This window comes from Rhinoraja longicauda, chromosome 25, assembly GCF_053455715.1.
Source record: "Rhinoraja longicauda isolate Sanriku21f chromosome 25, sRhiLon1.1, whole genome shotgun sequence".
NCBI classification, from domain to species: domain Eukaryota; kingdom Metazoa; phylum Chordata; class Chondrichthyes; order Rajiformes; family Arhynchobatidae; genus Rhinoraja; species Rhinoraja longicauda.
This window is the reverse complement of record NC_135977.1, coordinates 21,972,736-22,000,151: the sequence shown is the minus strand read 5'-3', so window position 1 is coordinate 22,000,151 and position 27,416 is coordinate 21,972,736. Positions and strand designations below refer to the sequence as shown.

Here is a 27,416-nt window from a genome sequence, read left to right as displayed (position 1 = left end):
GCACCATTTTCTTTCTCTGTCCTTATCATCTATTTACATTTCCACCTCTCAGATCAGCTGTGATTAACCATTCTGTCTCTCAGAAGCACCGACAGCATGAATGTCACCTGGAAACTCCTGAGTCTCCACACTTCCTTATTGTCGTCCCCACTCTTTCCCTTCTTTGCCTAATAAAAAGCTTGTTTTTTCATTTTTCCCATTCAAGTGTAAGGTCATTGACCTGAAACATTAACTCTTATCTCTGCACAATATTTATCCTGACCTGCAGAATATTTCTAGCAGTGGAGGCCAAATCACTGGATGGATTTAAGAGAGAGTTAGATAGAGCTCTAGGAGCTAGTGGAATCAAGGGATATGGGGAGAAGGCAGGCACGGGTTATTGATTGTGGACGATCAGCCATGATCACAATGAATGGCGGTGCTGGCTCGAAGAGCCGAATGGCCTCCTCCTGCACCTATTTTCTATGTTTCTAGTTTCATTTTTATTACTAAACTGGTATTATTGAGATCTTGTGCTAAGGAGGCTGGAGTGACAGTAAAATAATTACAGCCTTCTGATTCAGATTGGGTCTCCTGTTTAAAAATAATCCAAAATTGGGAGACTGATGGTTGTATTTGAATGTTCATTCATTCAGTGACGTTGGACATTGCTGATAAATTTCTCTGGGCATAAGAAAAGAATTAGGTAGCAGAGGAAGATTTTGGCTTCGGGATAAACATCCTAAGTGTAGAGGAAGGGGAAAGAGCTGGGGGGGAAGGAGAAAGAGTCAGGTTGGAGGAAAGCACCAAAGCAGACACAATTTTGAGGCATATACTCATTTAGAAATTGGCCACTTGAGGAAAAAAAATGGCTGTTTGTTGTACTTTTATGTTTTGCTCATAAAAAATATGTTTTGTGTTTTCCAACCTCAGTTTCAACATCATTGCCTACCTACTTCAGTGGGCTTCCTTGACATGATTCCATTTCTACTCAATTGGAAGCATCCATACATCTCCAGAAATGGTCTGTCTTCTGGTACCAAGCCTTGCAAGGATTTATCCCTTGGTCTATGCTCTTAATCATTCATATCTTGGTAACATTGATTGCAGGCATGGGGCAGCTTCCATATGTAGGCTGGCTGCATTCAGCTATCCCTCTTGGGTCTCATTGACCCAGAAACATTTCCAAGCTGCAGGCTGCATCTTACTCAGCTGCAAGAAATTTGGCAGGAAATTGCAAGTGAATAGATCTGACATAGGAAGTGTATTGTGATTGACAGGAAATGCACAATGTTGTATAATTTAGAGCCAATGATAGGCACCCACATTGAGTGCCAAAAGTCTTCATCAACATGAAGTGGTAATTAATTTAGTGCAGCTGCTTGTAAAGTGAGTTTTTTCCAAGTTTCTTCTGAAAGAATGAAAAATATGAAATTAGCAGCAGGGTTTATACCTTTCGTGCTTTTAATTTGAAGCAACTTTAAGCAGAGGAAGCAATTCCAAGGGGAAAGGGGAGTATTTAAGCTGTGATACAGCTGACCTCATTTACTTGTTGGTCAATTATAAACATTTAAAACATTAGAAGTGCTTTTATTAAGATTTCCTTGGGAGAAAGGATAAATGCTTTAATAGTGTGGATCAAGACATTAGGTATTTTTAAGGCAGGGATTGATAGGTTCTTGTTTAGAAAGGGCGTTAAAGGTTACAGGGAGAAGACAGGAGAATGGGATTGAGAGGGAAAAATAGATTAGCTGTGATTGAATGACAGAGTAGACTCGATGGGCTGAATGGCCAAATTTTGCTCCAATGTATTATGGTCTTATGGTCTGAAAGGTGCTTGCACCATCTCTTAGCGCTTGATACTTCTAGTAATACAATACTGTGATTCCTGTGTTTGAGATTATTTGTCATGGTTTTCCCACTGGAGAAGCAATCGAGCAGTTCAGAAATCAATTGATGAAACATTCTTTGGAAGGTCAAGTAAAACATTTTGCTTTAGTGTCAATTTGTTTAGGGGGTATAAATTTCCAGGCGTTCAGTTAGTCATGTTCTGTCAAGTCAGTGCTCGTAACTAATTGTCCTTGCGTTTGCCTTCCAATTTATTTTAACCTTAAATTAACAACCATATTTTTAAGATTCTACAGAGGAATACTCGTACTTTGATATTATCCATGAAAGTTGTTTGGTGACTTCATTTCTTTCCATCCTTGCGAAGCACAGTCATCTTAATCCATTATTTGTCTGCGCACTTCTCCACGCAGCTATTTCTGCGTTGGTCACAACTTTAAGTTATTCTGTATCCTCAGAGAATATTGTTTCTCCATGTCTACCTCCATGTATAAGGTGACCTCTTCAGCAGTTGCCTAAACTTTGCCCTCTCTTCACAAACATCTTCTAACCTCCTCAGACAATGAGTTTCTGCACATGCACCTATAAAATAGAGCACCTTCGATTTGAGCAAACGGAACTAATTGGGATTTCTTTTGGCTATTCTCAGCACCGGACAGTAGGACGACCAAAAGGAAAGCTTGGAACCTCTGCAGCGGTGAAGCTTGCGGCTAACAGAGCCACCGCTGGAGCACGCAGAAGGAGAACAAGATGTCGGAAGTGCGAGGCATGTCTCAGGACCGAATGTGGAGAATGCCATTTCTGCAAGGATATGAAGAAATTTGGAGGACCAGGGAGAATGAAGCAGTCCTGTATCCTGAGACAATGCATTGCAGTAAGTCACAAATGGGTGAAATATTTTTATTTGCTGAGTATTCTGTAAAGATTGATAAATGTAAAAGCTCCCATTGTTTGGATTTTGTTCTTACAATTCCTGCTGATCCAGTAATCCTTAGCAAAAAGGCAATTTTTAACATGTTTTCATGAGGGCATTCAGGCACTTGGGGCAATTTACAGAGGGCCAATTAACCTACAAACCTGCACGTCTTTGGACTGTGGTAGGAAACCGGAGAAAATCTATGTGGTCGCATAGAGAATGTGCAAACCCCACACAGGCAGCACAGATAGTCAAGATCGGACCCGGGTCTGTGGCGCTGCGAGGTAGCAACTCTACCACTGCGCCACTATGCCACCCAAATTTTCTAAATTTATACTGAAATCTATTAAAAAAAACTGCTAATATTGTAAGTCTAAAATGAAAACTGTTGGAAACACTCGCCATATCAGGCTGCATCTGTGAAAAAAGAAAGTTGAAGTTTCAAGTGAAAGGCCTTTATAGCTGTTGGGAAAGAAGGAAAACAAGTAAATTTTAAGTCGATGAGTGAGTGGGTGAGGCATGGATAGGTCAAAGGGAATATCTTGTAAGATGAAAGTCAGTGTTTTCAGTGGAAGATTATTGTGGTTGGAGCACAATTTGGTCAGTTCTAGAACATCAATGCAGGAGATCTTTAATGGTCGTGTCCAAGGCCCTGTTTTAAGTTGTAAATTGGAGCAGTTTATGCTCACGTGTGCCAAGATGGGACAACGTTCAAACGAGGGCAATTCACATTCATGTATTGGGTTGTCTGGGAATTTTGCTGGAAAATAATTTTCCATCGTAAAATTAAAATTTTTAAAATGAATGAAGCTGTTAAATGTGAATAATTGCTCTAGGTATATATACAAGTGTACTCTCAATTCAAAACAATTCTTCAGGAAGGAAAGGAATGTTGGTGCCTGTACATACAGCTTTTTCTTCCTGCAAACCCTCACTCCACAGTTGAATTAAAGTAATACCACATACTTTTTGACAGCCGTAAGGGAAAATTTATTAATTTGCATAGTGATTGAACTCTATTTTTGACAAAAAATGTTGACATTTAGCAGTAAAAAAAGCCAGTGTTTTAATCATTAGCAAACTTAACAACCCCATATCTCCAAAAGGCCTGCAGATGCTGGTTTACAAAAAATGCAGAGTGCTGGAGTAACTCAGCAGGTCAGGCAGCATCTCTGGAGGATATCGATATGTGACGTCTCATGTCAGGATCCTTCTTCAGATTTCCCTCCAAGGAGTCCAATAATCTATTACTTTTAATGTGTTTTTAAGACTAACAGAGAACATAGAAAAGTACAGTGACCTATTTTTCATTTTTATATGCAATTTACTGGCTTTGCACTTCCATTCGCTTTTGGTCAATTCACTCAAGTTGGTCTTCTTCATGCTAAGTAGAGCTAAGTCTTCTCATCCATTTCCCAAATGCCTCCCTCAATAACAACATCGCAAGCCGTCATCCACCCACTCCAATGGGTATTTCGTCACGAATAATACTCCAGCATTCCCTATACAATGAGAGAAAGAACCTGGGACAGTTTGCAGAATCATTGCAACTTTGTCGGAAAGTACACTGCAAAAATCTTATTCCAAATAAGGGAATACAAAATATGCAAAATAGGCCAAACATTTCCACACCGGCCAGCCACATGAGTCCCACCTGCCTGCACTTGGTCCATATCCTCCAAACCTGTCCTATCCATGTACTTGTCCAACTGTTTCTTAAGCATTGGGATAGAAACATAGAAAAATAGGTGCAGGAGTAGGCTATTTGGCCCTTCGAGCCAGCACCGCCATTCAATATGATCATGGCTGATCATCTAAAATCAGTACCCCGTTCCTGCTTTTTTCCCCATATCCCTTGATTCCTTTAGCCTGAACAGCTAAATCTAACTCTCTCTCAAAAACATCTGGTGAATTGGCCTCCACTGCCTCCTGTGGCAGAGAATTCCACAGATTCACAACTCTCAGGGTGAAGAATTTTTTCTTCATCTCAGTCCAAAATGGCCTACACCTTATTCTAAAACCGTGACCCCTGGTTCTGGACCCCCCCAACATCGGGAATATTTTTCCTGCATCTAGCCTGTCCAATCCTTTAAGAATTTTATATTTTTCTATTAGATCCCCTCTCATCCTTCTAAATTCCAGTAAATACAAACCCAGTCGACCCATTCTTTCATCATATGTCAGTCCCGCCATCCCGGGAATTAACCTGGTGAACCTACGCTGCACTCCTACAATAGCAATAATATCCTTCCTCAAGTTAGGAAACAAATTGCACCCAATACTCCAGGTGCGGTCTCACCAGGGCCCTGTACAACTGCAGTTGGACCTCCTTGCTCTTAAACTCAAATCCGCTCGCAATGAAGGCCAACATGCCATTAGCTTTCTTCACTGCCTGCTGTACCTGCGTGTTTACTTTCAGTGACTGATGTGCAAGCACACCCAGGACTTGTTACACCTCCCCTTTTCCTATTCTAACACTATTCAGATAATAATCTGCCTTCCTATTCTTGCCAGCAAAGTGGATAACCTCACATTTATCCATATTATACTGCATCTGCCGTGCATCTGCCCACTCACCCAACCTATCCAAGTCACCCTGCAGCCTCATAGCAACCTCATCGCAGCTCTCACTGCCACCTAGCTTTGTGTCATCCGCAAACTTGGAGATGTCACATTTATCTAAATCCCTCATCTAAATCGTTAATATATATTGTAAATAACTGGGGTCCCAGCACCAAGCCTTGCGACACCCCACTGGTCACTGCCTGCCATTCTGAAAAGGACCCGTTAATTCCTACTCTGCTTCCTGTCTGCCAACCAGTTCTCTATCCATGTCCTCTCTCGATTATATAGTCCCAGCCTCAACTACATCCTCTGGCAGCTTGTTCCATACACCCACCACCCTTTGTGTGAAAAAGTTACTCCTCAGATTCCTATTAAATCTTTTCCCCTTCACCGTGAACCTATGTCCTCTAGAAATCTTCTATATTTTATAAAATTCCCAATCCTTTAAAATTATTGTGTATACTGGTAAAAATTGTTAAAATGTTCTTCTACTTTCCCTGCTTCTTTCTACAAATATGACACATTGGTGCACTTTCTCTCATTTGGAGAAATTTGAGCACTCTGAAAATTGCTTTCATGCACCATGTCCAGCATCGGTGGCACCTTGGCTGTCAGTATCACAGTTAGGGAAACTGTTTCTTCCCATTCCCTCACTGAACTTTCTGTCCTGGGCCGCCTCCACTGTCAGAGTGAGGCCAAATGAAAATTGGAGGAACAACCTCATATTTTGCTTAGGTAGCTTATAACCCAGCGGTATGAATATTGATTTCTCTAACTCCACTTATCTCTTGCATCCCCTCTCAGCCCTTCCAACACCCTAATCGTCGTACTAATTTCACTGTTGACCTGCTGAGTTTCACAGTTTGTCTCAGCTTCTACACAGCCAACAATGGACCTTTGTGGGCTCCACCTTTCCTTGATCATCGTTGCCGGCTTTGATTTGTCCTTTTGCATACTGTTCATTCATTTTTTCTATGTATCTTTTCGTATCTCTTGTTTCCCTCTCACCTAATTGTCTGAAGAAGGGTCTTGACCTGAAATGTCACCTATTCCTTTTCTCCAGAGATGCTGCCTGACCCGCTGAGGTACGCCAGCTTTTTGTGTCTATCTTCGGTGTAAACCAGCATCTGCAGTTCCTTCCTACACATAAGGAAAATATCTGATTTAGAATTTCAATTGTGTGTCTTTAATTTCACCCATAATGGAAAACAATAAACAGTTTAAATGTGCTGTTAAGATAGTGATGCAATTTTAAAAAATCAGGAGATAAAGAACTGCAGATACTGGAATTTTGAGCAAAACAAAGTGCTGGAGGAACTCAGTGGGTCAAGCAGCATCTGTGGAGGGAATGGATAGGACCCTTCTTCAGACTTCATTTCGGATTGGAACCCTTGTTCAGACATGCGACTCTGGAGTAGGACATTCGGCGTTGCTAACTTGCTCCTCCAATCACCAAGATTATAGCTGATCTTCTTCCTCTGCAACATTTCCTGCACTTTCTCCATGATCTTTTCAATATTCAGAAATCTAACAAACTTTGTTTTCAAACGTTCAATGAATGAGATCTATGCTGAGAACTCCAAAGATTTGTCAACCTCATTTTCCTTTGTCTCAGTCCGAAATGGCTTACCCATAGTTTTCAATTCATTAACCAGCGAATCTGACTTCAAGCATCCACTTTGTTGAGTCCTTTATCTTTTTTTATCTGTTTTAATGAAACCACCTAAAAGCTACAGGCTATAGATTTCAATCAGTTTCATATGGTAAATCTGCATTCTCAGTCTTGTGAATCTTTGCTGCATGTCATTTGTCTTCATTCTTTAAGTAATGAGGACAAAACTGCATGCAATACTTTGGGTATGGTCTCCCCAAGGCCAATATAATTGCAGTATGTATGGTTCCTCTACTGCTGTCCTTAAATCGTCTCTGAATAAAAATGCTGCAGCTGCACATACAGCTTTCAGTGACTTTTGACGAAGAACACCCTTTGAGCATCAACATTTCTTTATCAGTGTAGGAAGGAAATGGAGATGCTGATTTAAACCACAGTCACCATTTTAAAAAAAATCTCTACTGTTTGTTTTGTGCCACCAAAGTGCATGACTTCATATTTTTCCACATCACATTCAATTTGGGATTTTTTTAATACTAATTATTAAAAAAATTAATCCAGTGCCCTGCTTACTAAAAAATAGACTTACCTATGGGGAAAGTCCTTGGAACAGATGTTTTTTTCTTGCACCCTGCAGAATCAGTTGCCATGCTATTTATTTTGCAATGATCATCATCCATCTATTATTGTTCCAGACACCATTTTATGATTATTTTATTTAAATTGTAGCTAATACGCGTACTATTTGTCTCTGTGCACCTTTCCTGGTTTCTTACAAAACTGAACCACTCAGTGGTCTACTGTTGGCCTAGAATTCGCTATGAAAATGAAATTAGCAGAAAATGCATGAGGTTAATAACCAGGTGCATTAATGGTGAATGTCAAGTTCCCTCTGCTCCAAGATCACTGCTTTGCTCTCACTTTGGAACATGTGTTTATATTTGCTATGCTTTTGTGCACTTACAGACTGTGCTAACAGTGAAGCCAGGAAGTCTATCCAGTTCAACAAATCTCTAATTGTTTAATCTAAGTGTTAAATAGTGTTCAATTAATGTGAATTTGCATTGGAACAGGGTAAATGAATCTCTGTATGCTTTCACTGTTTCTTTTTCTTGTCCTTGTTTCTGCTATATTTCTCAATATTAAGAAAATTACATAACTCTCATACGCATTGCTTAATTTGAAGGGGCTTAGTAGCATTTACTAATTAAGGCAGCTGGAAAATTCTGTAATTTGATGTTTAAAACTGTTTAAATTGAATAGTTATTTGCTGTAAGTATTCTTTCTCGTGTAGATTGAATAAAGTAATCCTGTTGTAGTCGTACTGAATGTTTGGCAGTAAGAGCATTCTGTCTCGTGGTGTTTAATTTGAGACTAGTACTATTGCATTGAATATTTTGCAATGTCAAAATGAAGATAAAATAAAGGCTCATGTATTTCCTTTTTAAAAAGACCCAAAGTGCTGGAGTAACTCGGCAGATTAGGCAGCATCTCTGAAGAACATGAATAGGTGATTTTTCAGCTCCGAACCTTTCTTCGGACTTGACCTGAAACATCACCTATCCGTGTTCTCTAAAGTTGTTGCCTGGCCTGCTGAGTTACTCCAGCACTTTGTATCTTTTTTTTGTAAACCAGGATCTACAGTTTCTTGTTTCTCCATGTTTCATTATTTCACTTTTGTTTTGTCTTCATTTTCAGGATAGTTAGATCCTGCTTTCTTACAAACTGCCTTTAACATGGTAAAACAGAAAATATGAATTATTGAAAGTGACCATATTATGGTCAAACAGGTTAAAGGTGGGATTTTGGATTGGAGCAATGATGAGGCAGAGAGCTCAAGTAGCTGAAGACTGACATTAATGTTTGAGTGGAGTAGGGTGTTAAAGCAGACTTGGAAATGTGCAGAGCTAGCATAAAAGTTGCAGGCGTACACTGCAGCTGTGGAGAGGAATTTTAAGTTCAATTAATTTATAATGGGGCATGAATGAACATTGACAAATTCAAGAGAGGCAATAGAAGGGAATGGTAATTGCTATAAACCTGCAAGGAAACCTAGTAAGGCGAAACAGACCTATTTGTTCATAGCTTATTAAACCTTGTTTAGAATTGAGAGTGCAGACAATTGAGCACCACAAGAGTTATTTGCCCATCTAGATGATAGTTTTGCACAAAGATTTGTGTTTAGCATTCATTCAGACAAACTAAAGGCTAAATACTTGCCTGGAAATGGTATGTATAACAGGAGAAAATCAGGTGTACACTGTTGGAAATAAAATTACAGTGGAAATTTTTATTTTTAGTACCAAAGATGAAAGTGATTTTAAGGTTCTGATGGAAGTGTTTCGTATTTATTTCAGATCTCCAGCATCTGCAGTGTTCTTGACTTTACAGTTAGGATTGGACATTTTTTTTAGAAATCGATAATGTATTATGGATACTTATCCAGAATAATGAATAGATCTGTGAGATGAGACTATCGTGGACTGGGAATGGTGGTTGGTTTTGATGGCATGCATCAGCAAACAGGATTTTTAAACTACTTGGTATCTCTTTTCCATAGCCAGTCCTGCCACACACAGCTGTCTGTCTCATCTGTGGAGAAGCAGGAAAAGAGGACACTGTGGAAGAAGAAGAGGCAAAATTCAATTTCATGCTGATGGAATGCTCAATTTGTAATGAAATTGTGCATCCAGGCTGCTTAAAGGTAAGACGACAAGAGGCAAACTTTTTCCCCACTTATTTCATCAAAGTGTTGCATTTTAGTTGCCACCTCTTTTTCATGTATAATTTTGATAATGAATTCTGCCCGATAATCAATTACATTTAAGATTAAATTGGAAGAAAGTGCCTCAAATATATCCTGCTGAGGATTTTGGTATGAAATAGAAGTCCACAGGGACTTAAAATATAAAATGCATTTCAATCATTAGTAGGTATTTTGTTAGCAATTAGCCTGCAATAAATGAACAATTCATATTGAAAAGTAATAGGGAAGAATTTTTTTATTTTTTTTAGGTCATGATATGATACGATATAACTTTATTTATCCCAGGAGGGAAATTTAAAGCAGTGTTTTGATGTTGGTCCATTCAGAACTGAACATTTTTTGATATTTTTTATTATGATATTCATTTGTCGAGAGATTACTAGTTAAATTAAACCTCTCCCTCTTTACCAAAAATGCTACAAACATATTGCAGGCATTGCATGGGTACACAAGGGCATTAAAAATCAATTTGATATTCAAGTACTGGTTACCATTATATTTTTGGATAGACTCATAAATTATTCTATTCAGATTTAAATGCATCTTATGTTCAAGGCTTTGAGCTGAGATTCAGAGATTCTTCACTGTGAACTGTACCATGGGTATTCTGGATTCAGTCTTAACGGATGTGATCCAAAGCTTGTAATATTGATATTGATATTTATGTTCCACCCCAAAAGAAATGAATTCAAAACAAGTCTGTTAAAGGCTTGTAATGAAGCTATGATTCAAATCATTTGTGATTTTTGCCTGTGAAACACACTTGTTTTTCACTGTCAAATAGAGAAATTCCAAATACAGTGTACAATATCTTTTTAGTTTGCACCTGTCGTGATTTATAGTTTGAGCTAGTTTTTCAATGTAGCAGCATAAGATGATAGGTTAAACAGATTGTACAGCTATCTAAACATTCGCTTCTATTTTAATTAGTTTAAATACTATTGCGGTAGCCACTTTTCTTCCTTAGTCACAAAATATTATTATGATTCACTAAGTTGTATAGCACCTGCAATCTCACCATTGGCAATTGGCCATTATTTTAGTCAAAGTTAGTGTGTATTTTAGCCTTTAAAATGTATCTTACGCTTCACCCTGCCTCTACAAACTTATGACACATGTTGTGCCTTGTGAATTGGTTACAGGCCATGATTCATGATTTTGATAATATATGCGTCTGCTTTTCTCTTTCCCAAATATGTTATTAATCAGATTCAGTGACTATTATATGATGTATTTTATACGGAACTAGACCAAGTGGACCTGTTGGGCACAAATCTCCTGCATTGGTGCAGCACCCTCTCCTCCCCCCTCCTCCCCCTCCTCCCCCTCTCCCCCCCCCCTCCTCACCCTCCCACCCTCCTCCACCCCCCTCTCCTTCCCCTCCCTCCATCCTCTCCCTCCCTCCATCCCCCCTCCCTCCTCCCCTCCCCCTCCCCTCCCCTCCCCCCTTCCCCTCCCCCCCCACTCCATCCCCCTCAATCCCCCTTCTCCTCCCTCCCTCCCTAGGAGATAGATTTAAACTTTAAAATGTGAATAACTTAAAAAATATAACACCGATTTCAATGAAACTTGTTCCATTAGCACCAAAGGGACGACGGTGAGTAAGGTGGGCCTAAAATTGACACGCTATCGTGTACCGTTTTGGCTGTAGTTCAGCAACAAACAAATAAACAAACGAGAGTTTTAGTATATAGATTATTTCAGTTGCCTACTTTGTTTTAGACAAAGTACTATTCTGTCATTTTGTATTGGTAAAGAATTATCAATTTTTATGGATATATTTCCTGTGTTTCCTGGTAGTTGCAGGATGGAGATGGAGTTGTCAATGAAGAGCTGCCAAACTGCTGGGAATGTCCTAAGTGTAACCATGAGGGTAAAACAGGGAAAGTAAGTATAACTAGAGTTTTCTTTCTGGCCTCTTTTTTTAAAAATTGTTGAGAGAATCAGAGATCTAGCCCTGATCTTCCACATTTGGAAACATTAAAGGAAGGCGAGGCCATTTGACCCTTGGAGCCTGGCCCACCATTCAAAGCGATCACGGCTGAGCAACCAAATTTGGTATCTTGTTCTTAGCGTGAGGAACTGATTAGTAATTCTGAGGTTAGTAGACCTGTTTTTGTTTTGAGGTCTTATTTCAACAATTACCTCATTCCCTATATTTAGCTTGTTGAACATCGTCTCATTTTTTCACCAATGCGGTTGAATTGTTTGAAAGATTCAGCGTGGAAATAGACCATTCGGCCCACCGAGTCCATGCCAACTATCAGTCACCTGTTCATGCTAGTTTTCACAGTAGGGGCAATCTTACACTGGCCAATTAGCCTACAAACCCACACATCTTTGGGATGTGGGGATGGGGAGAAACTGGAGCACCTGAAAGAAACCCACGTGGACACAGGGAGAATGTGTAAACTCCACACAGACAGTGCCCGAAATCAGGATTGAACTCTGGTCTGTGGCATCGTGAGGCAGCAGCTCAACCAGATGCGCTATGGTTGGTATTGATGTGAACCACAACCACATACTGCTCACCTGCCTCCTCTAGAATATTCTGTACCTAGTCTGAGAAATCCCTTTACCTTTCACCAGGGTGAGAACAAGCCATCTTAGTGACTAGTTTGTGGCTGCAGATGCACTTCTGTGTTTCCCTAGCAATTTAATCACTTATCACTATAAAACTTTCCTACAGAGCTGCCTGTGGTTTCATGAACTTGGCTTGACAAGGGAGGTGACTTCAATGGTATCTAAAGCAGTGTGTTAGAGAAGGTGATGCCATGGAGGGGATAGGTGGGAAGGGGGTTACACACATCTGGTGTATCCTACAGTGCTTGGTGTTCACTCTTTCCCTTTCTGCCTGTCAATTCTTTACTTGTAGTGTGACCACATCCTGAAGATGCATAATCCAGGTATCTTTTAGTATTTTGGGTACTCCACAATGAATCGATTAGTAATTCAGTTAACTGCAGCTTGCCACTGGATACTTTTCCTACACGCATTTAATTCTCAATACACCTGTGCACTATCAAAGGGCCTTTTACATTCCCCAAGTCTCTGCTTCCGCTTTTTATAAACACACCAAATCTCTGATCCTGCTCCTTTTAAATTCCCCGGACCTCTGTTCCTGCTGTTTTTAAATTCTCTGCTACTTTTCCCATTGTCTTTAAACTCCAGCAGGCATCAGTAGTGTAAAGGCAAGGGTGGGAGTTAAGGCTGATTCCTGTTTCCTCACAGTTCTGACCATTAAAACAAATCTTTGCAAATTGTAGAACTCAGCCCAGTACTGGACCTGAAACTTGATTGCATCTGAGAGGAATTGCATCGTCAATTTTTTGACAAGGTTTCATTATTTTTCTTTTAGAAAAAGAGATATTTTAAAATATTTGCAAGATTAACTCATAGTCACAATTGACTGTGTCCTTATTGTCAAATGAAAATATTTTCAGTTAAATCAGCATTACTTGGTTGAGCCAATTAACAAATTGTCGTTCATATACTTTGACGAGGTGCGGTTAATTGCATCCATTCACAGTCGCGGTTTGTTCTTATTTAGGTTAGACAGCGTTCACTTTTTTATGATGTATTTAGTGCTTTTTTTGTTGATTGTGATGATGCAAGCTGATGACATTATACTGCTGTCATAATCCCTTATGGAATGCTGTGGATGGTACTGTTCCCATATGTTCAGCTAACAGCTTTCAATTTGACCCATGGTTAGAATCCCTACAGATACAGCATAATGATGAACCTACTTATTGGTTAGCTCACATATGTCGATCTCATTGCTGTCAGTTTTGCAGCAAATAATGGATGTGGCACATGGTTCTATTCAAAAGAGTTAAACTAAATTATCGTTAATCCACCAAAGATAGGTGTCTCTGCGATCACTTCTTGTATCAAGGCTTAACTGATGTTATCAAACACAGACCAGGGAATGAAATGAAAATGTTGAAGCTAATGGAATGTATTAATTTGCTATGAAACAAGGCAGGGAACATGTTTCATGGAACATGTCTCAGTCTTGTAGGCTGAAAGTGCCAGAAGGATGGAAACATGCTTTATGTTTCGGAATAGTGCATGTCAAATTATCTTAAAAGGTTAAGGAGGTAACTGTGTGTGAAACACATAGATCTGTAGTTAATATTTTAATTAAGCTGTCTAGAACTTTTCTGTTGAATGTAATTAGGGTTTTTTTTGGAATGTAGATGAGGGGAGTGAACATGACCCAGTAGATATGTTTGATCTGGGTTTACAGTAAAAATATAAATAAATCTTCAGGATTCCATTAATCTTTCTGTGGAAATGTTAATGCTGTGGTCTTGCTACAAACAAGCAGAGCTATCAATTACTGCAGTTGGAGCCAGGTTATTTTACAGTGACCAAATGAACCAAATTTCATTTTAATTGTAAGAGGTTTTATTGTTCTCTTGGATTGTGTACAGTGATAGTTTTGGAAAATCAATTAATGTTCTTATCCTTGGAAAGGTATTTGGCTTTGCATCTTGCTTTATGACTGTGAAGTGTTTATGGGATCATGAAATTAGGAACACATCAGACACTAATTTACTGTGGTAGAAATATTTATTATATTGCGCTTTATGTGAACTTGCAAAAGCTGATTCGAGCAGGTTGTTAGCGGCAAGAGAGATGTCCAGGAAATAGGAGGCTTCTAAAAGTGTGATAGAGAGAGTTCAAGGTATACATGTTCCTGTTAGATTGAAGGACCAGGCCAGGCAGGAATAAGGAACCCTCGACGATGAGTGAAATCAAGGCTCTGGTGAGGAAAAAGGAGCTGGCATGGGTCAGGAATAGGATGGGTCATCTCTGGATGACTATCGGGAATTGAGAAGCATATGTAAGGAAATCAGGAAGGCAAAAAGTGGGACATGAGGTCAATCAGGCAGATAAGATAAAGAAGAATCTAAAGAAATGTTATATTAAGGGGAACGGATAATGAGAGGGAGAATCGGGCCCCTTCAGAAACCAAAGTTGTCATCAATGTGTGGAGCAGTATGAGAAGCCAAGGTCCTCAGTGAATATTTCTCCGGGGAAGACTAGGGAACTTGGGAAAGTTAATTACGATGTCTTGAAGATAGACCATATTAGAGTCTTGGATGTCCTCTAAAACGTATAAATATGGATACATCAATGGACTGGGCATGAATCTGATTTTTTTTAAAGTAACCAAGAAGGTTGATGAAGGCAGGGCAATAGATGTAGCCCATAGCTTGTATTGAGACTTTGACAAGGTCCCATGAAGGATGCAGGTCCAGAAGGTTAAGGCTCAAAGGATCCCTTAGATATGTTGATGAACTCGATCCAAAAGTGGCTTATTGAAAGGACCAAAGAGTAGAGGTCTCCCGGTGGCTCAACACTTCAACTCAGCCCCTCCCATTCCCAATCTAACCTTTCTGTCCTGGGCCTCCTCCATTGTCAGAGTGAGGCCCAGCGCAAATTGGAGGAACAACACCTCATATTTCGCTTGGGCCGTTTTCACCCCAGCGGTATGAACATTGACTTCTCTAACTTCAGGTAGTCCCTGCTTCCCCTCGTTATCCCCTCCCCCTTCCCAGTTCTCCCACTAGTCTTCCTGCCTCCGACTACCTCCTATCTTTGTCCCACCCCCTCCCCTGACATCAGTCTGAACATCACCCATTCCTTCTCTCCCGAGATGCTGCCTGACCCGCTGAGTCACTCCAGCATTTTGTTTCTACAAAGGGTAGAGGTGGATAGATATTTCTCTGCAACAAATTGTGTACTGCAGGAATTGTGCTTGAACCTTTGTTTGTATTATATATATATATATAATACAATGTATTATATATATATATAATACAATACAATGTAATACAATAATGTATTACAGATGACATGAAATTTGTGGAGTTGTATAACATTTAAAATAGAACATAATAAAATGCCTTTCATTGTTATGGAACTAACGTATATGTGAAGGTTTCATTGTGCTTTTATTCATAGGATTGTTGATTTGGTGAACTACTGGTCCCCCATCATTAATTTAAAAAAAGTTAGGAAGTAAGTTTTGAACAATGGGACAAACTAGTTATTAACCCAATGTAAGAACCAAATCTGTCTCCTTGAACTGTTGTTTTGTATTTTTCCCTCTGGTCACCCTCTCCAAAAGTTCAGTCGAGTGACCTTTCCAGAGATCTCTGGTGGAGCTAATTTTGGGCCAGCTGCCAAAAGGTTAATCAGCTCAGCGAGGACTGATTCATTTCTTAGATTCCACCTAGTGCTTTTCCCCATGTGTTGTAAAAAATCATAAACGCATGGATTGCTAAGTGGAGCTGCCTCAGATATTTTGTGGTTTCTTGCACCAATGAATAACTAACACACAACCAAGTGAACTGGGAAAGATGGTCGGCATTCTAAAAAAATAATGAACTGAATAGATAAAAGATGCGCTAATCAGTTTATACAGTAGCTGGAATACATTCAGCTTCAGTGCTGGTTCTGAGCAATGTCTAACACTTTAGTGATTGTTTTGCAAGAACACATTTATAGTCACTCACCGCGTTCTAATTTGACTGTATCTGTCTCTTTATGGTTGGCTGGCATTTGATTTGATCACTTCATTTATTTTTATTTGATTCCTTAATAACATGTTAAAATTATTACTTTTGTGCATGTACGACACCACCAGATTTTGCAAAATGGCAGAAGGCCACTAATATACTGCTTCAGTTTTATTGTTTTTATGCAAGATACAGTTAATATTATTAGCTAACAAAATGGAATATGCGTATATTTAATGAAAAGAATTACAGAAAGAAACAAAGATCATCATTGAACTAAAAGTCTGATACTGGAATCTGATTTGTGATAAATAATCTATATTCATGTGAATTTACTTTTCTTTAGATTATTGATTTATTTTGTATCTAAAATGTAAATTTCTGAACATGTCGATTAGTTTAGAACTAAGTCAGTAGGAGTAAAATGCTGTACTTTATAAAAGCCATGTGTTTTTTCAGACTCTGGACTAGTGGTTTATGACTTTATATTGATGTTTTTATGCGAGATACAATTAAATATTATTAGCTAACAAATTGCAATATGCATATATTTTTCAATTAAAAAATAATTACAGAAAGAAACAAAGGTCATCATTGAACTAAAAGTCTGATACTGGATTCTGATTTATGATAAACAATCTAAATTCACGTGATAAATTTGATAGGTTACAACTGAGAACCTAAATTGATGTTGCTGATGAGGTCCAACAAACTGACATATATTTGAAAGTCTCTATTTTACTTTGTTTGATAGTTAATGCTTTCTTAGTCATTATTTTAAAAAGCAATATGCAGTATTGCAAGCGGTAAATGTATATTTTAACAATGCTTAACAAAATAGATTATTACCACTACTATGTAAACGACTGCGGACGTTAACAATTTTGACCTAATTGGGGATTATAATTAATTTTCAGTTGTGATGTAAACAACAGAAAATGGGCTCTGTAATCTGTTATTTGCTTTATGATTCATGCATGATGTCTGAAAATGCGTACTGTACTCATTGACGATGAGTGCACTCGAGATTTTATTTGGCTGTGCTCAACAGTTTATTTTCTGAGTAATTTGAGAGAATTAATTTGGCAGATTTTAAGCATTTGAACATCTCAGACAGTTTTAAAGTTATATTGAAGTTTTATTCCGTTTTTTTTTAAAAGTCCCATTTTCTTCTTTTTGATTTTGTGCATACAATATTGGACAAACTAATGTCTCTGAAACGATGAGCAACCCGTTTATACACTGCCACCATGTGGCATGGAACAGCAGTTGGAGAAATACGTCCGTAGCTTTGCCTTTTGCCTGCAAACCTTTCCAAACGGGCTAAATTGTGGGAAATAACTAGAGAAAGAAAAATGAGAATGAGACGGTGTAAAGCTGATCTAATAAGATGGTCAGCCAGAATGTCATTGCAGCATTCTGGAATTGTCTCTTTCCCACACCCAAAACAAAATCAGAATAGGCTGGAAACACTCAATCTATCCTTGTTCTCCAGAGATGATGCCTTACCCACTGAGTTACTCCAGCATTTATCTCTAGGATGGCATGAGGTTTGGTGTGGGGCTTACAGAATCTCCAAAATCATCTGCTTGAGGCCAAGTCAATGTTTTTGGACAATTCTGTTTTATACTACAATCTTTAATTCCAACCTGTTGGGTCAGATCCCCTTCCAGCACACTGGAGTTAGCACATTTTCACATTGATTTTTCCTTGCCCTCCTCAACCTTTCCAAACCTAATGACATTGTGATTCAGAACAAGGGGCCACAGTTTAAGAATAAGGGGTAGGCCATTTAGAACGGAGATGAGGAAGAACTTTTTCAGTCAGAGAGTGGTGAAGGTGTGGAATTCTCTGCCTCAGAAGGCAGTGGAGGCCAGTTCGTTGGATGCTTTCAAGAGAGCGCTGGATAGAGCTCTTAAGGATAGCGGAGTGAGGGGGTATGGGGAGAAGGCAGGAACGGGGTACTGATTGAGAGTGATCAGCCATGATCGCATTGAATGGCGGTGCTGGCTCGAAGGGCTGAATGGCCTACTCCTGCACCTATTGTCTATTGTCTATTATTGTAAGAAAATAACTGCAGATGCTGGTACAAATCGATGGTATTTATTTCACAAAATGCTGGAGTAACTCAGCAGGTCAGGCAGCATCTCAGGAGAGAAGGAATGGATGACGTTTCGGGTCGAGACCGTTCTCCAGACTGATGTCAGGGGGGCGGGACAAAGGAAGGATATAGGTGGAGACAGGAAGATAGAGGGAGAACTGGGAAGGGGGAGGGGAAGAGAGCGAAACTTGAAGTCAATGTTCATACCGCTGGGCTCCTCTGTCGCTCTCTTCCCCCCCCCCTTCCCAGTTCTCCCTCTATCTTCCTGTCTCCACCCATGTCCTTCCTTTGTCCCACCCCCCTGACATCAGTCTGAAGAAGGGTCTCGACCCAAAACCGTCACCCATTCCTTCTCTCCTGAGATGCTGCCTGACCCGCTGAGTTACTCCAGCATTTTATGAAATAAATACCTGTGATCATTATTTCTAAGTACACCCCCACTAAAACATCTGTTTGCCTCGCTGCTTTTACTAGTACTAGATCAGCACCGTGTCTTGTTGGACTGGAAATTTCAGGTCTATACTTTATGGATTCCATGTACAATGTTATTTTAATAATCTGCTTCAAGAAAACCTTTCCTATAATAACTACATTGTAAGATTTCTTTATCTTTTTAAAATTTGCCTGAAAATTAGTTGCATTCTCTTTTCCACTCTTTGGCAGTGCTTATTGTATACCAACAGGATGAATATTAAATTGTTATTGAAGCAGACAAAATTACGACTTTCAAAAGACATTTGGACAGATGTGTCAAAAGGAAGGGTTGGAGGGATATACAGTATGTCAAACACAGGCCTTACCCACTGAGTTACACTGAACTAGCCCAGAATACCAACATGGTTGGCATGGACAGATTGGGTGGAAGGGCTTGTTTTCATGCTGAATAGTTCTATGACTGTTGCTTTAAATCTCAATAAGTAGATTTATATCCTGGAGAACATAATTCAATTCCCTTTCAGTTATCTTTGATTCATACTGCCTTTAATCCTTTATCTTTATTGGAAAGGCAAGGAAAGATTAGGGGTATTCAGTTTGGCGTGTGGGAAATATTATCTGATGAATTTGATTGAGTTATGTGAAGAGATGACCAAGAGGATTGACAAAGGCAGGGTGATAAAAAATGTCCACGTGGACATCAGCAAGGCTTTTGACAGGCCCTACTTAAAAAAAATTATTATCAAAAAATGTATTCAATTATTTAAAAACAATATTTACAATACAATAAAACAAAACAGAACCCACCACCAGAATACAATACAAACAAATATACCAAAATAAACTATTATACAACTATATTACAATTACAATTAGGGCGGTACGGTAGCGCAGCGGTAGAGTTGCTGCTTTACAGCGAATGCAGCGCTGGAGACTCAGGTTCGATCCTGACTACGGGTGCTGCACTGTAAGGAGTTTGTACGTTCTCCCCGTGACCTGCGTGGGTTTTCTCCGAGATCTTCGGTTTCCTCCCACACTCCAAAGACGTACAGGTATGTAGGTTAATTGGCTGGGTAAATGTAAAAAAATTGTCCCTAGTGCGTGTAGGATAGTATTAATGTGCGGGGATCACTGGGCGGCACGGACTTGGATGGCCGAAAAGGCCTGTTTCCGGCTGTATATATATGATATGGTAATCCCTATCCAGGATGCATCCAATCCCCCGCGGTGCCTAGCGGTCCTGGAAATCCCCCAGGATACCCGTGGAGACAGGTCCTACTTGGCAGGCTGCTCTGAAAGTTTAGAACACATGGAATCTGGGGTGAGCTAGTTAATTGACATGGTGGCAGTGGACAGAGGGTGGCAGTGGAGAGTTGTTTATCAATTGGAGGTCTGTGACCAGTCATGTGTCACTGGAATATGTGCTGGGTCCCTGTTTGTCATATATACTTCACAATTTGGATAAGAATGTATGTGGCATGGTTAGTAAGTTTTGCAGATGACACCAAACCTGGTTTGATGGTGCACAATGAAGAAGGTTGTCGAAGGCTACAACATGATATAGATCAACGGGGAAAGTGGGCAAAAGATGGCAAATAGAATTTAACTCAGAAAAATCCGGAGTCATGCGCTTTAGGAAGTTAAACCAGGGCAGGACATGCACTGTAAATAATAGGACTCTGGGGGGTGTTATAGCGGTACAAGTAAATAGCTATCTGAAAGTGGCGACACAGGCGGACAAGATGGCGAAGAAGACCTATGACACACTTGACTTCATCGAACGGGACATTGAGTACAAAAGATGAGATGTCATGTTATAGACGTTGGTAAGACTGCACCTGGAATGGTCTGCAATAATGTTCGCCATACTATAGGAAGGATGTGATTAAGCTAGAGAGAGAGCAAAAAGGATTCACAAGGATATTGCCAGGAATGGAGGGTTTGAGTTATAAAGAGAGATTGAATACACTGGGACTGTTTTCCAAGAGCAAAGAAGGTGAGGGGTGACCTTAGAGGTTTATAAAACCATGAGATGGATTGCCACAGTCTTTTACCCGGGGTAAGGGAGTCCAGAAAAAGAGAGCATAGGCTTAAGGTAAGAGGGGAAAGATTAAAGAGGCAAGTTTTTCAAAGAGAGGATAGTTGGTATATGGAATAAGCTGCCAGAGGAAGTGGTAGAGGTGGATACAAGTGCAACATTTAATAGACATTTAGACAGGCATACAAGTAGGAAAGATTTAGAGGGATATGGGCCTAATGCAGGCAAATGGGACTTGCTCAGGAAGCTGCCTAGGTCAGCTTAGACAAGTTGGGCAGAAGGGACTATTTCCATGTTGTATATTTCTGAGCTTATCTTTTTTATGAAGACCTTGTATCTAGAAACATTAACTATTTTGTTTGTCAGCTACGGTTATTTTTGTTCCTGTTTATGTAATAATCCTACATCTAATTTGTACAGTTCTCTCCCTTGTTAATTTGGAAATATCAACACTCACCTTTGCATTATTTTTTCATCTAAGTGTTAACCTAAACTGCTCCTGTTCATTAGCACATGGCACTGAGTAATTCAGAGATTTCCCCCTTTGAGGATAGGTTTTTTAAATTTTCAACCAATCGCTGAAAGCTCTGCCAGATGTCAAAAATCTCTTTTTATCATTGGATTTTCTATGTACTGTGCAGAATATTGTATACACAAGCATGTGCGTGCTCACACACGCTCGCACTTACGTACGTTTACACACATACGTTCACACTCATGTTCACACGTTCACACGCACACATGTACGTTCACACACACACACACACACACACACACGAACGTTCACATATATATATTTGTATGTGTGTAAACATATACACATGCATATATGTATATGTGTTTATATTTGTGTTAGTATTTATATATCAGCACTGATAATGGATGGTAGTCTGGCATTTAATTAATGATGTGCATATAGGCAAAATAAAACAATTAATATGACAATTTTGCTGAAGTACCAGAGGTATAAAGTTGTGTCTATTTTTTCTTCTGGTCTATAAGCAGAAAAGAGGGCCAGGATTTAAGTATGCCTCCAACCTCCCAGGTTCGCTATTAAAAGAACAGAGGCCGAACAAAGAGCACAAGGACAACATGGAAACTGTCAAGAAAAAAGGTGACAGAGAGGAAAATTCCAAACGGAAATCGGAGGAACATTCCAAGAAACGATCTGATGACTCTGTTCCCAAGAGGAAATCTGAAGATGGACTTATAATACGGAAGCGACGAATTGTTGATAGAACATCAGACCCAGTTATCAGGAAAAAGGTGGAACATAATTTGGCAATTGTAATGGAACAATTTTGTGATGTTTTTAATTAATGTTCCATTATATATTAATCCTACTGTATTTAATTCTGAGTAGTTGAAGGATTTATGAATTGGTGAAAAATAGTGATCAAACAATATTTTTTTAAAGCTTATTATAAACTTCCACGAATGAAGCAGATTTATATTTTAATAGGATCCTAAGCTATTATTTATGTAATATTATAGAGAGATGAATGTTCCCTCTGTTCTTTAAAAGTAATATCCATGCTGTTTTGTATGATTTAGTTTTAAAATAACGTTACCCAAGTCCTGAATAGTAATTGTGCTCTGATCTTTTAATTGGTGTTTTACTAAATATTCAGTGGATTCTATAATTATGAATTTAGTAACAGCCGTTATTAAGTCATCACTGTAAAATATCTCCATGTCACAGTGGAAAGTGTTGTCCATATTAACAGGGTAACAGGACATTTCACTCTGCCTTTCAAACATTTATATAAATCAGTGATCTAAAATATACAATAGGGATGTTTTCTGAAAAAGAATCGTAGCACATATTTCTTGTCAACATTTGTTGAAGCTGTATTTTTTTGTTGCAGTTTAAGATTGGAAGGGAAGAAAAGCTCTTGAGGAGAAAGGTATTTGATTATATTTTAAAACATTTGACCTATGCAGCAACATCTGGTTTCTCCTATTTGAATTGTTTTTTCTAATTGATTACTTCACTCTGCAACGTTAAAACTTGACATGTCATGGCGTTGAGAAGTCCTGGTTGGAGCTAACAGTTGATTAGCTAACGTTCATTATGATAGACTGGAATCTGTAGTTTATTCCACCAAATCCAATAAAGCGAGATGCTTTCAGAAGGTGGCCATGAGTAGGTATAGTTAGAACATTGAAAAGTAGAGCATAAGAACAGCCCTTTGGCTCCATAATGTCCGTGCCAAACACGATGCCAAGTTAAACCAATCTCCTCTACTTGCACATGATCCATATCCCTCCCTTTCCTGCATATTCATGCATCTGTCTAAAAGCCTCTTACATGCCACCATTGTATCTGTCTCCACTACTAATCCCGGCAGCAAACATAGAACTTCAACAGGTACTATTCTGGATAATCACCAAGTATTTTTCCAGTCCCTTGCTTATTTGGCAGCTTCGATAAATTCAATGCTTGCATCAGGTCATGTTGCTCTTTATTTAAAACTATTTTGAGTTTGAGGTATTCTGCTGTTTTTAGCAAGGTTCCTGCATGTGCTGTTCCAGGCACAGCATGGGTCAGAAGTTATTTTCATTTGGAGATTTGACCGTGAATGTTATTTCAATCAAACATGGGCCTTGAAGAAATAAAAAATCCACGTGATGTATTGGATGGATATACAGCACGAAAACAGACCCTTTGGCTAACTTGTCCATGTCGACCAAGGTGCCCCATTTAAGCTGGTCCCATTTGCCCATTTGTGGCCCATTTCCCTCTGTACTATTCCCATCTATGTCCAAATGTCTATTAAATGCTGTTATTATACCTGATTCAATTATTTCCTCCAGCAGCTCATTCCATATACCCACCACCCTCTGAGCAAATGATTTGGCCCTCGCGTTCCGAATAAATCATTCCCTCTCATTTTTAGAATATCCGTTGTATAAATCTTTGACTCATCTGTGGGGTTTTATGGATGCAAAACTCTGTCAAATTCTATAAAACTGCAGCTCAGCATTATCTTCTAATGCCAGACCATTTAACAAATTGTTTGTTGTATGGTCGATTGTAAGTCTCATAGCAGGTGACAAGAATTAATCCGTTGTGTGATTCTATACTCTTCCAGCAAGCAGCAGCTTGTACATCTGTTGCCTTGCTGAATTGGGTTCCTCTTTTGGCTGCATTGCTGGAGAAATATTTTGGAAATGTTTGTATCATGGGCCATACCTTTAGTTCATGATTCACAGTCACAGTTGGCTTCAGTTAATGACATTGAGGTTGGGGATAAAAGAAGATATTCACACAGCAAGAATGCCTGACTAACTATCTGCACCTATTGAGATATATTTGGTGTATCTTGTTAGCATTATGTAGGCTTTGAATAACAGAATTGTATTGTAGACACAAGGAAGTGTAGATGCTTGTTTACAAAAAAAGACACAAAATGCTGGAGTAACTCAACAGATCAGGCAGCATCTCCAGACAACAGGTCTTAAGAAGAATCCCGACCCAAAATGTCGTCTAAAGATATTCTCCGGAGATGCTGCCCGACCCACTGAGTTACTCCACCATTGTCTTTTTTAGAATTGTATTGTAATATATCACAATGTTGTCACATCATTTTCCTTTGAACTCTCTCGGCTCTTTGAAATGCGAAGCATATAAGTTGGTGGTGTATTTTATTTACTTTTCTAGAAAAGATCCTTGCATCCAAATGAAGATCGTCCAACGCCTGTCAAATTACTGCGAAATATCAAGCAAGAACCAGAGGACGAACCACCCGAGACTCCTCAGAAGACAAAGGAAAGTGACCAGTCTCGGTCGAGCTCTCCAAGAGCTGGTCCGAGCACTGAAAGTGCGGAATCCAAGGAGAAGAAGAGCGAGAGATTTAAAGAGAAGCGTAAAAAACGATTACACAACAAAGAACTTAGTAAAGAATTGAGCAAAGAACTCAATCAGGAAATTCATAAGACTGAGAGCTGCTTAGCAAATGAGAATCACCAACCGATTAAAACTGAAGGAGACAGTGAAAAAGTAGAAAAGCCGAAACGACTTCTGGCAAGCTGCGACCGGCTGCACAAGTTGAACGGAACTCCAAGGTTTAGACACCAACTTACGACGAGTTTGAGGCGGGCTCCCAGGGTTATTACCAGGCCACCCCCTTCAGTGTCACCAACAAAATCCATTCAAATGGAGCGACATGTGGTACGCCCTCCACCTGTCAGCCCTCCCCCAGACTCACTGCCCCTCGATGACGGCGAAGACCATGTGATGCAAAGGGAGGTGTGGATGGCTGTGTTCGGCTATCTCAGTCGCAAGGATTTATGCGTTTGCATGAGAGTCTGCAAAACCTGGAACAGATGGTAACTTCTTTCTCTTGACCCGGAACTGGGAGCGGTGGGGACAGAATGAATCCTCTATGTGCAAAAATTATAAGTGCTCACTTCAAAATATATTTACTATTTCAATTTGTTTACAAAATGTAGCACTATAATCACTACTTCAGAGCTACAGCATGGAAACAGGCCCTTCAGCCCACTAAGTCCGCACCGACTAACAATTACCCTGTACACTAGTTCTATCCTTCACACAAGGGACAATTTACAGAATTCAATTAACCTATAAACTTGTATGTCTTTGGGGTGTGGGAGGAAACCCACGCAGTCACATAGAGAATATGTAAACTCTGCACAGACTGCACCCATAGTCAGGATCGAACCAGGGTCTCTGGCGCTGTAAGGAAGCAAACATCCCACTGTGCCGCCCCACTTGTTTCACTACTTGCCGCTCTGTCTACCAAGGCCTGCTAGAGCTTCCGGTTGCTAACGTTATTTAGTGCCCTTCCCATTCCTCCATTGCCAGAATGAGACCGCACGCAAACAGGAGGAACAGTACTTAATTTTCAGCTTGGGTGGTTAACAACCCATCTTATGAACTGAATTCTCCAATATCATGTAATATTCAACCCTCTCCCACTGGTGCCCGCACCATCTCAATCATCCTGCTCCTTTCCCCTGCTTCATACACTTATCTCGCATGCCAGAGTCCCCATTTCCCTTTTATTTCACATTTTTCCCCTCCCTCCTGCCCCCTTGCACCCTTATCCCTCTCTTTGGCTTACATTTTACTATTCTTCTCTCCTAATCTGACACCCTTATCACCTCCAGCGTTTGTTACTTAGCCAATTACCTCCACCCCCTTGCCTGTATCCACCTATCATTTGTGTAGGAAGGAACTGCAGATGCTGGTTTATACCAAAGATGACACAAAGTGCTGACGCAATTCAATGAGTCAGGTGGCATTTCTGGAAAAAGAAACAGGTGACTTTTCGGGTCGAAATCCTTCTTCAGAGTCTTCAGTCTTTGTGTCCACCACCTCTCATTTGCCAGGCTTTGCCCCACCCCCCCCACCTCTCTTTTCCAGCTTTCCTCCCCTACAATCAATCAGAGACAGGGTTCCAATCTGAAACATCATCTGTCCATTCCCTCTTCCAGATGCTGCCTGACTCTGAGTTCCTCCAGCACTTTGTATTTTGCTAAAGATTTTAATGTCTGCATTTTTTAATGTCTTTATTACAAGGGCATATTGCCTTCCATTCAGTGCTTATGCAATGCTTTAATTTCTCTTCTCAAACCATATTGGCTGCTGCATTGAATATTTGATGCCCTAATTTTGCATTGGATATAAGTTGGTAATATATGCATGCTCATCATTATCAGAGTACAAGGATTATCTTTCAGTACTTACAATTACTGATGCCATGCACGATGTTATAGAAGCCAATGGAGTAAGTGGCCCAGAGAGACTTGAGTGCACAGCTGCCTGAGGCTCAGCAATGCATCTAACAGGTTCTTTGTTCTGAGGCAATGGCATTACATTTTGGAAAAGGTGAAATTCCCCCCCCAGCCAAAACATCTACTGGTCGAAAAGCAGTGAAATGCATATCACTACTAGTGCTCAGAAAAAGACACAAAGTGCTGAAGTAACTCAGCGGGTCAGGCAGGATCTCTGGAGAACATGGATAGTCTAGTTTAGACCATCTGAACTGGTCCTGACCCGAAACGACACTGATCCATGTTCTCCAGCCATGCTGCCTGAGCTGCTAAGTTACTCCAGCACGTTGTGGCCTTTTCATTGTGTGTTTTTGGGTTAGTTTCTTGGAACAATATGTTGAGGAAGTGCCCAGTGAACAGACTGTTAGATGTAATGCTGAGAATAATTCATAATCTCATAGAGAAGAATAATCATAGTAGGGTATAATTTCAGGTTCAATTTAAGTCTGAAATTAATGTCTTAAAATTAAGAACTGCAGTCCAATAAGGACAGTTGGATAAAGTGGAGTTTAAAACAGATTAAAGGGTAAGATGGTAGATCAGCAGTGGTGGGCATTTAAGATATTTCATAAAAGTTAGCAAAGCTGCAATTCTTGAGATTCAATGAGAAAGATGCACCGTCTGTGGATAACTAAGGAAGTTAAAGATGGGATTAAATTGAATGAAGAGATAGATCATGTTGCAAATCGTGGCATCAAGCCAAAAATTAGGGAATGTTTGGAAACGAGCAAGAAATGATTAAAAATACATCTTAAATAGAAGATGGGGTACAAGAATAATTTGATAAATATTATGAAGATAAGTTGGTCAATTGGCCTCT

General features: G+C 39.6%; 1 protein-coding gene across 11 annotated transcripts in view; it reads left to right on the top strand.

The window, feature by feature from the left end:
* kdm2bb (lysine (K)-specific demethylase 2Bb) overlaps positions 1–27,416 on the top strand; it is a 179,125-nt gene that overhangs the window by 136,352 nt on the left and 15,357 nt on the right. For 10 of the 11 annotated variants that reach the window (XM_078421646.1, XM_078421645.1, XM_078421647.1 and 7 more), the window contains 6 exons: positions 2,477–2,701; positions 9,481–9,624; positions 11,488–11,576; positions 21,790–22,060; positions 22,663–22,701; positions 24,459–25,126. In XM_078421646.1, the coding sequence (XP_078277772.1) occupies positions 2,477–2,701; positions 9,481–9,624; positions 11,488–11,576; positions 21,790–22,060; positions 22,663–22,701; positions 24,459–25,126 (1,436 nt within the window). The remainder of the gene's footprint in view (positions 1–2,476; positions 2,702–9,480; positions 9,625–11,487; positions 11,577–21,789; positions 22,061–22,662; positions 22,702–24,458; positions 25,127–27,416) is intronic. The other variant, XM_078421643.1, reaches the window with a different exon arrangement.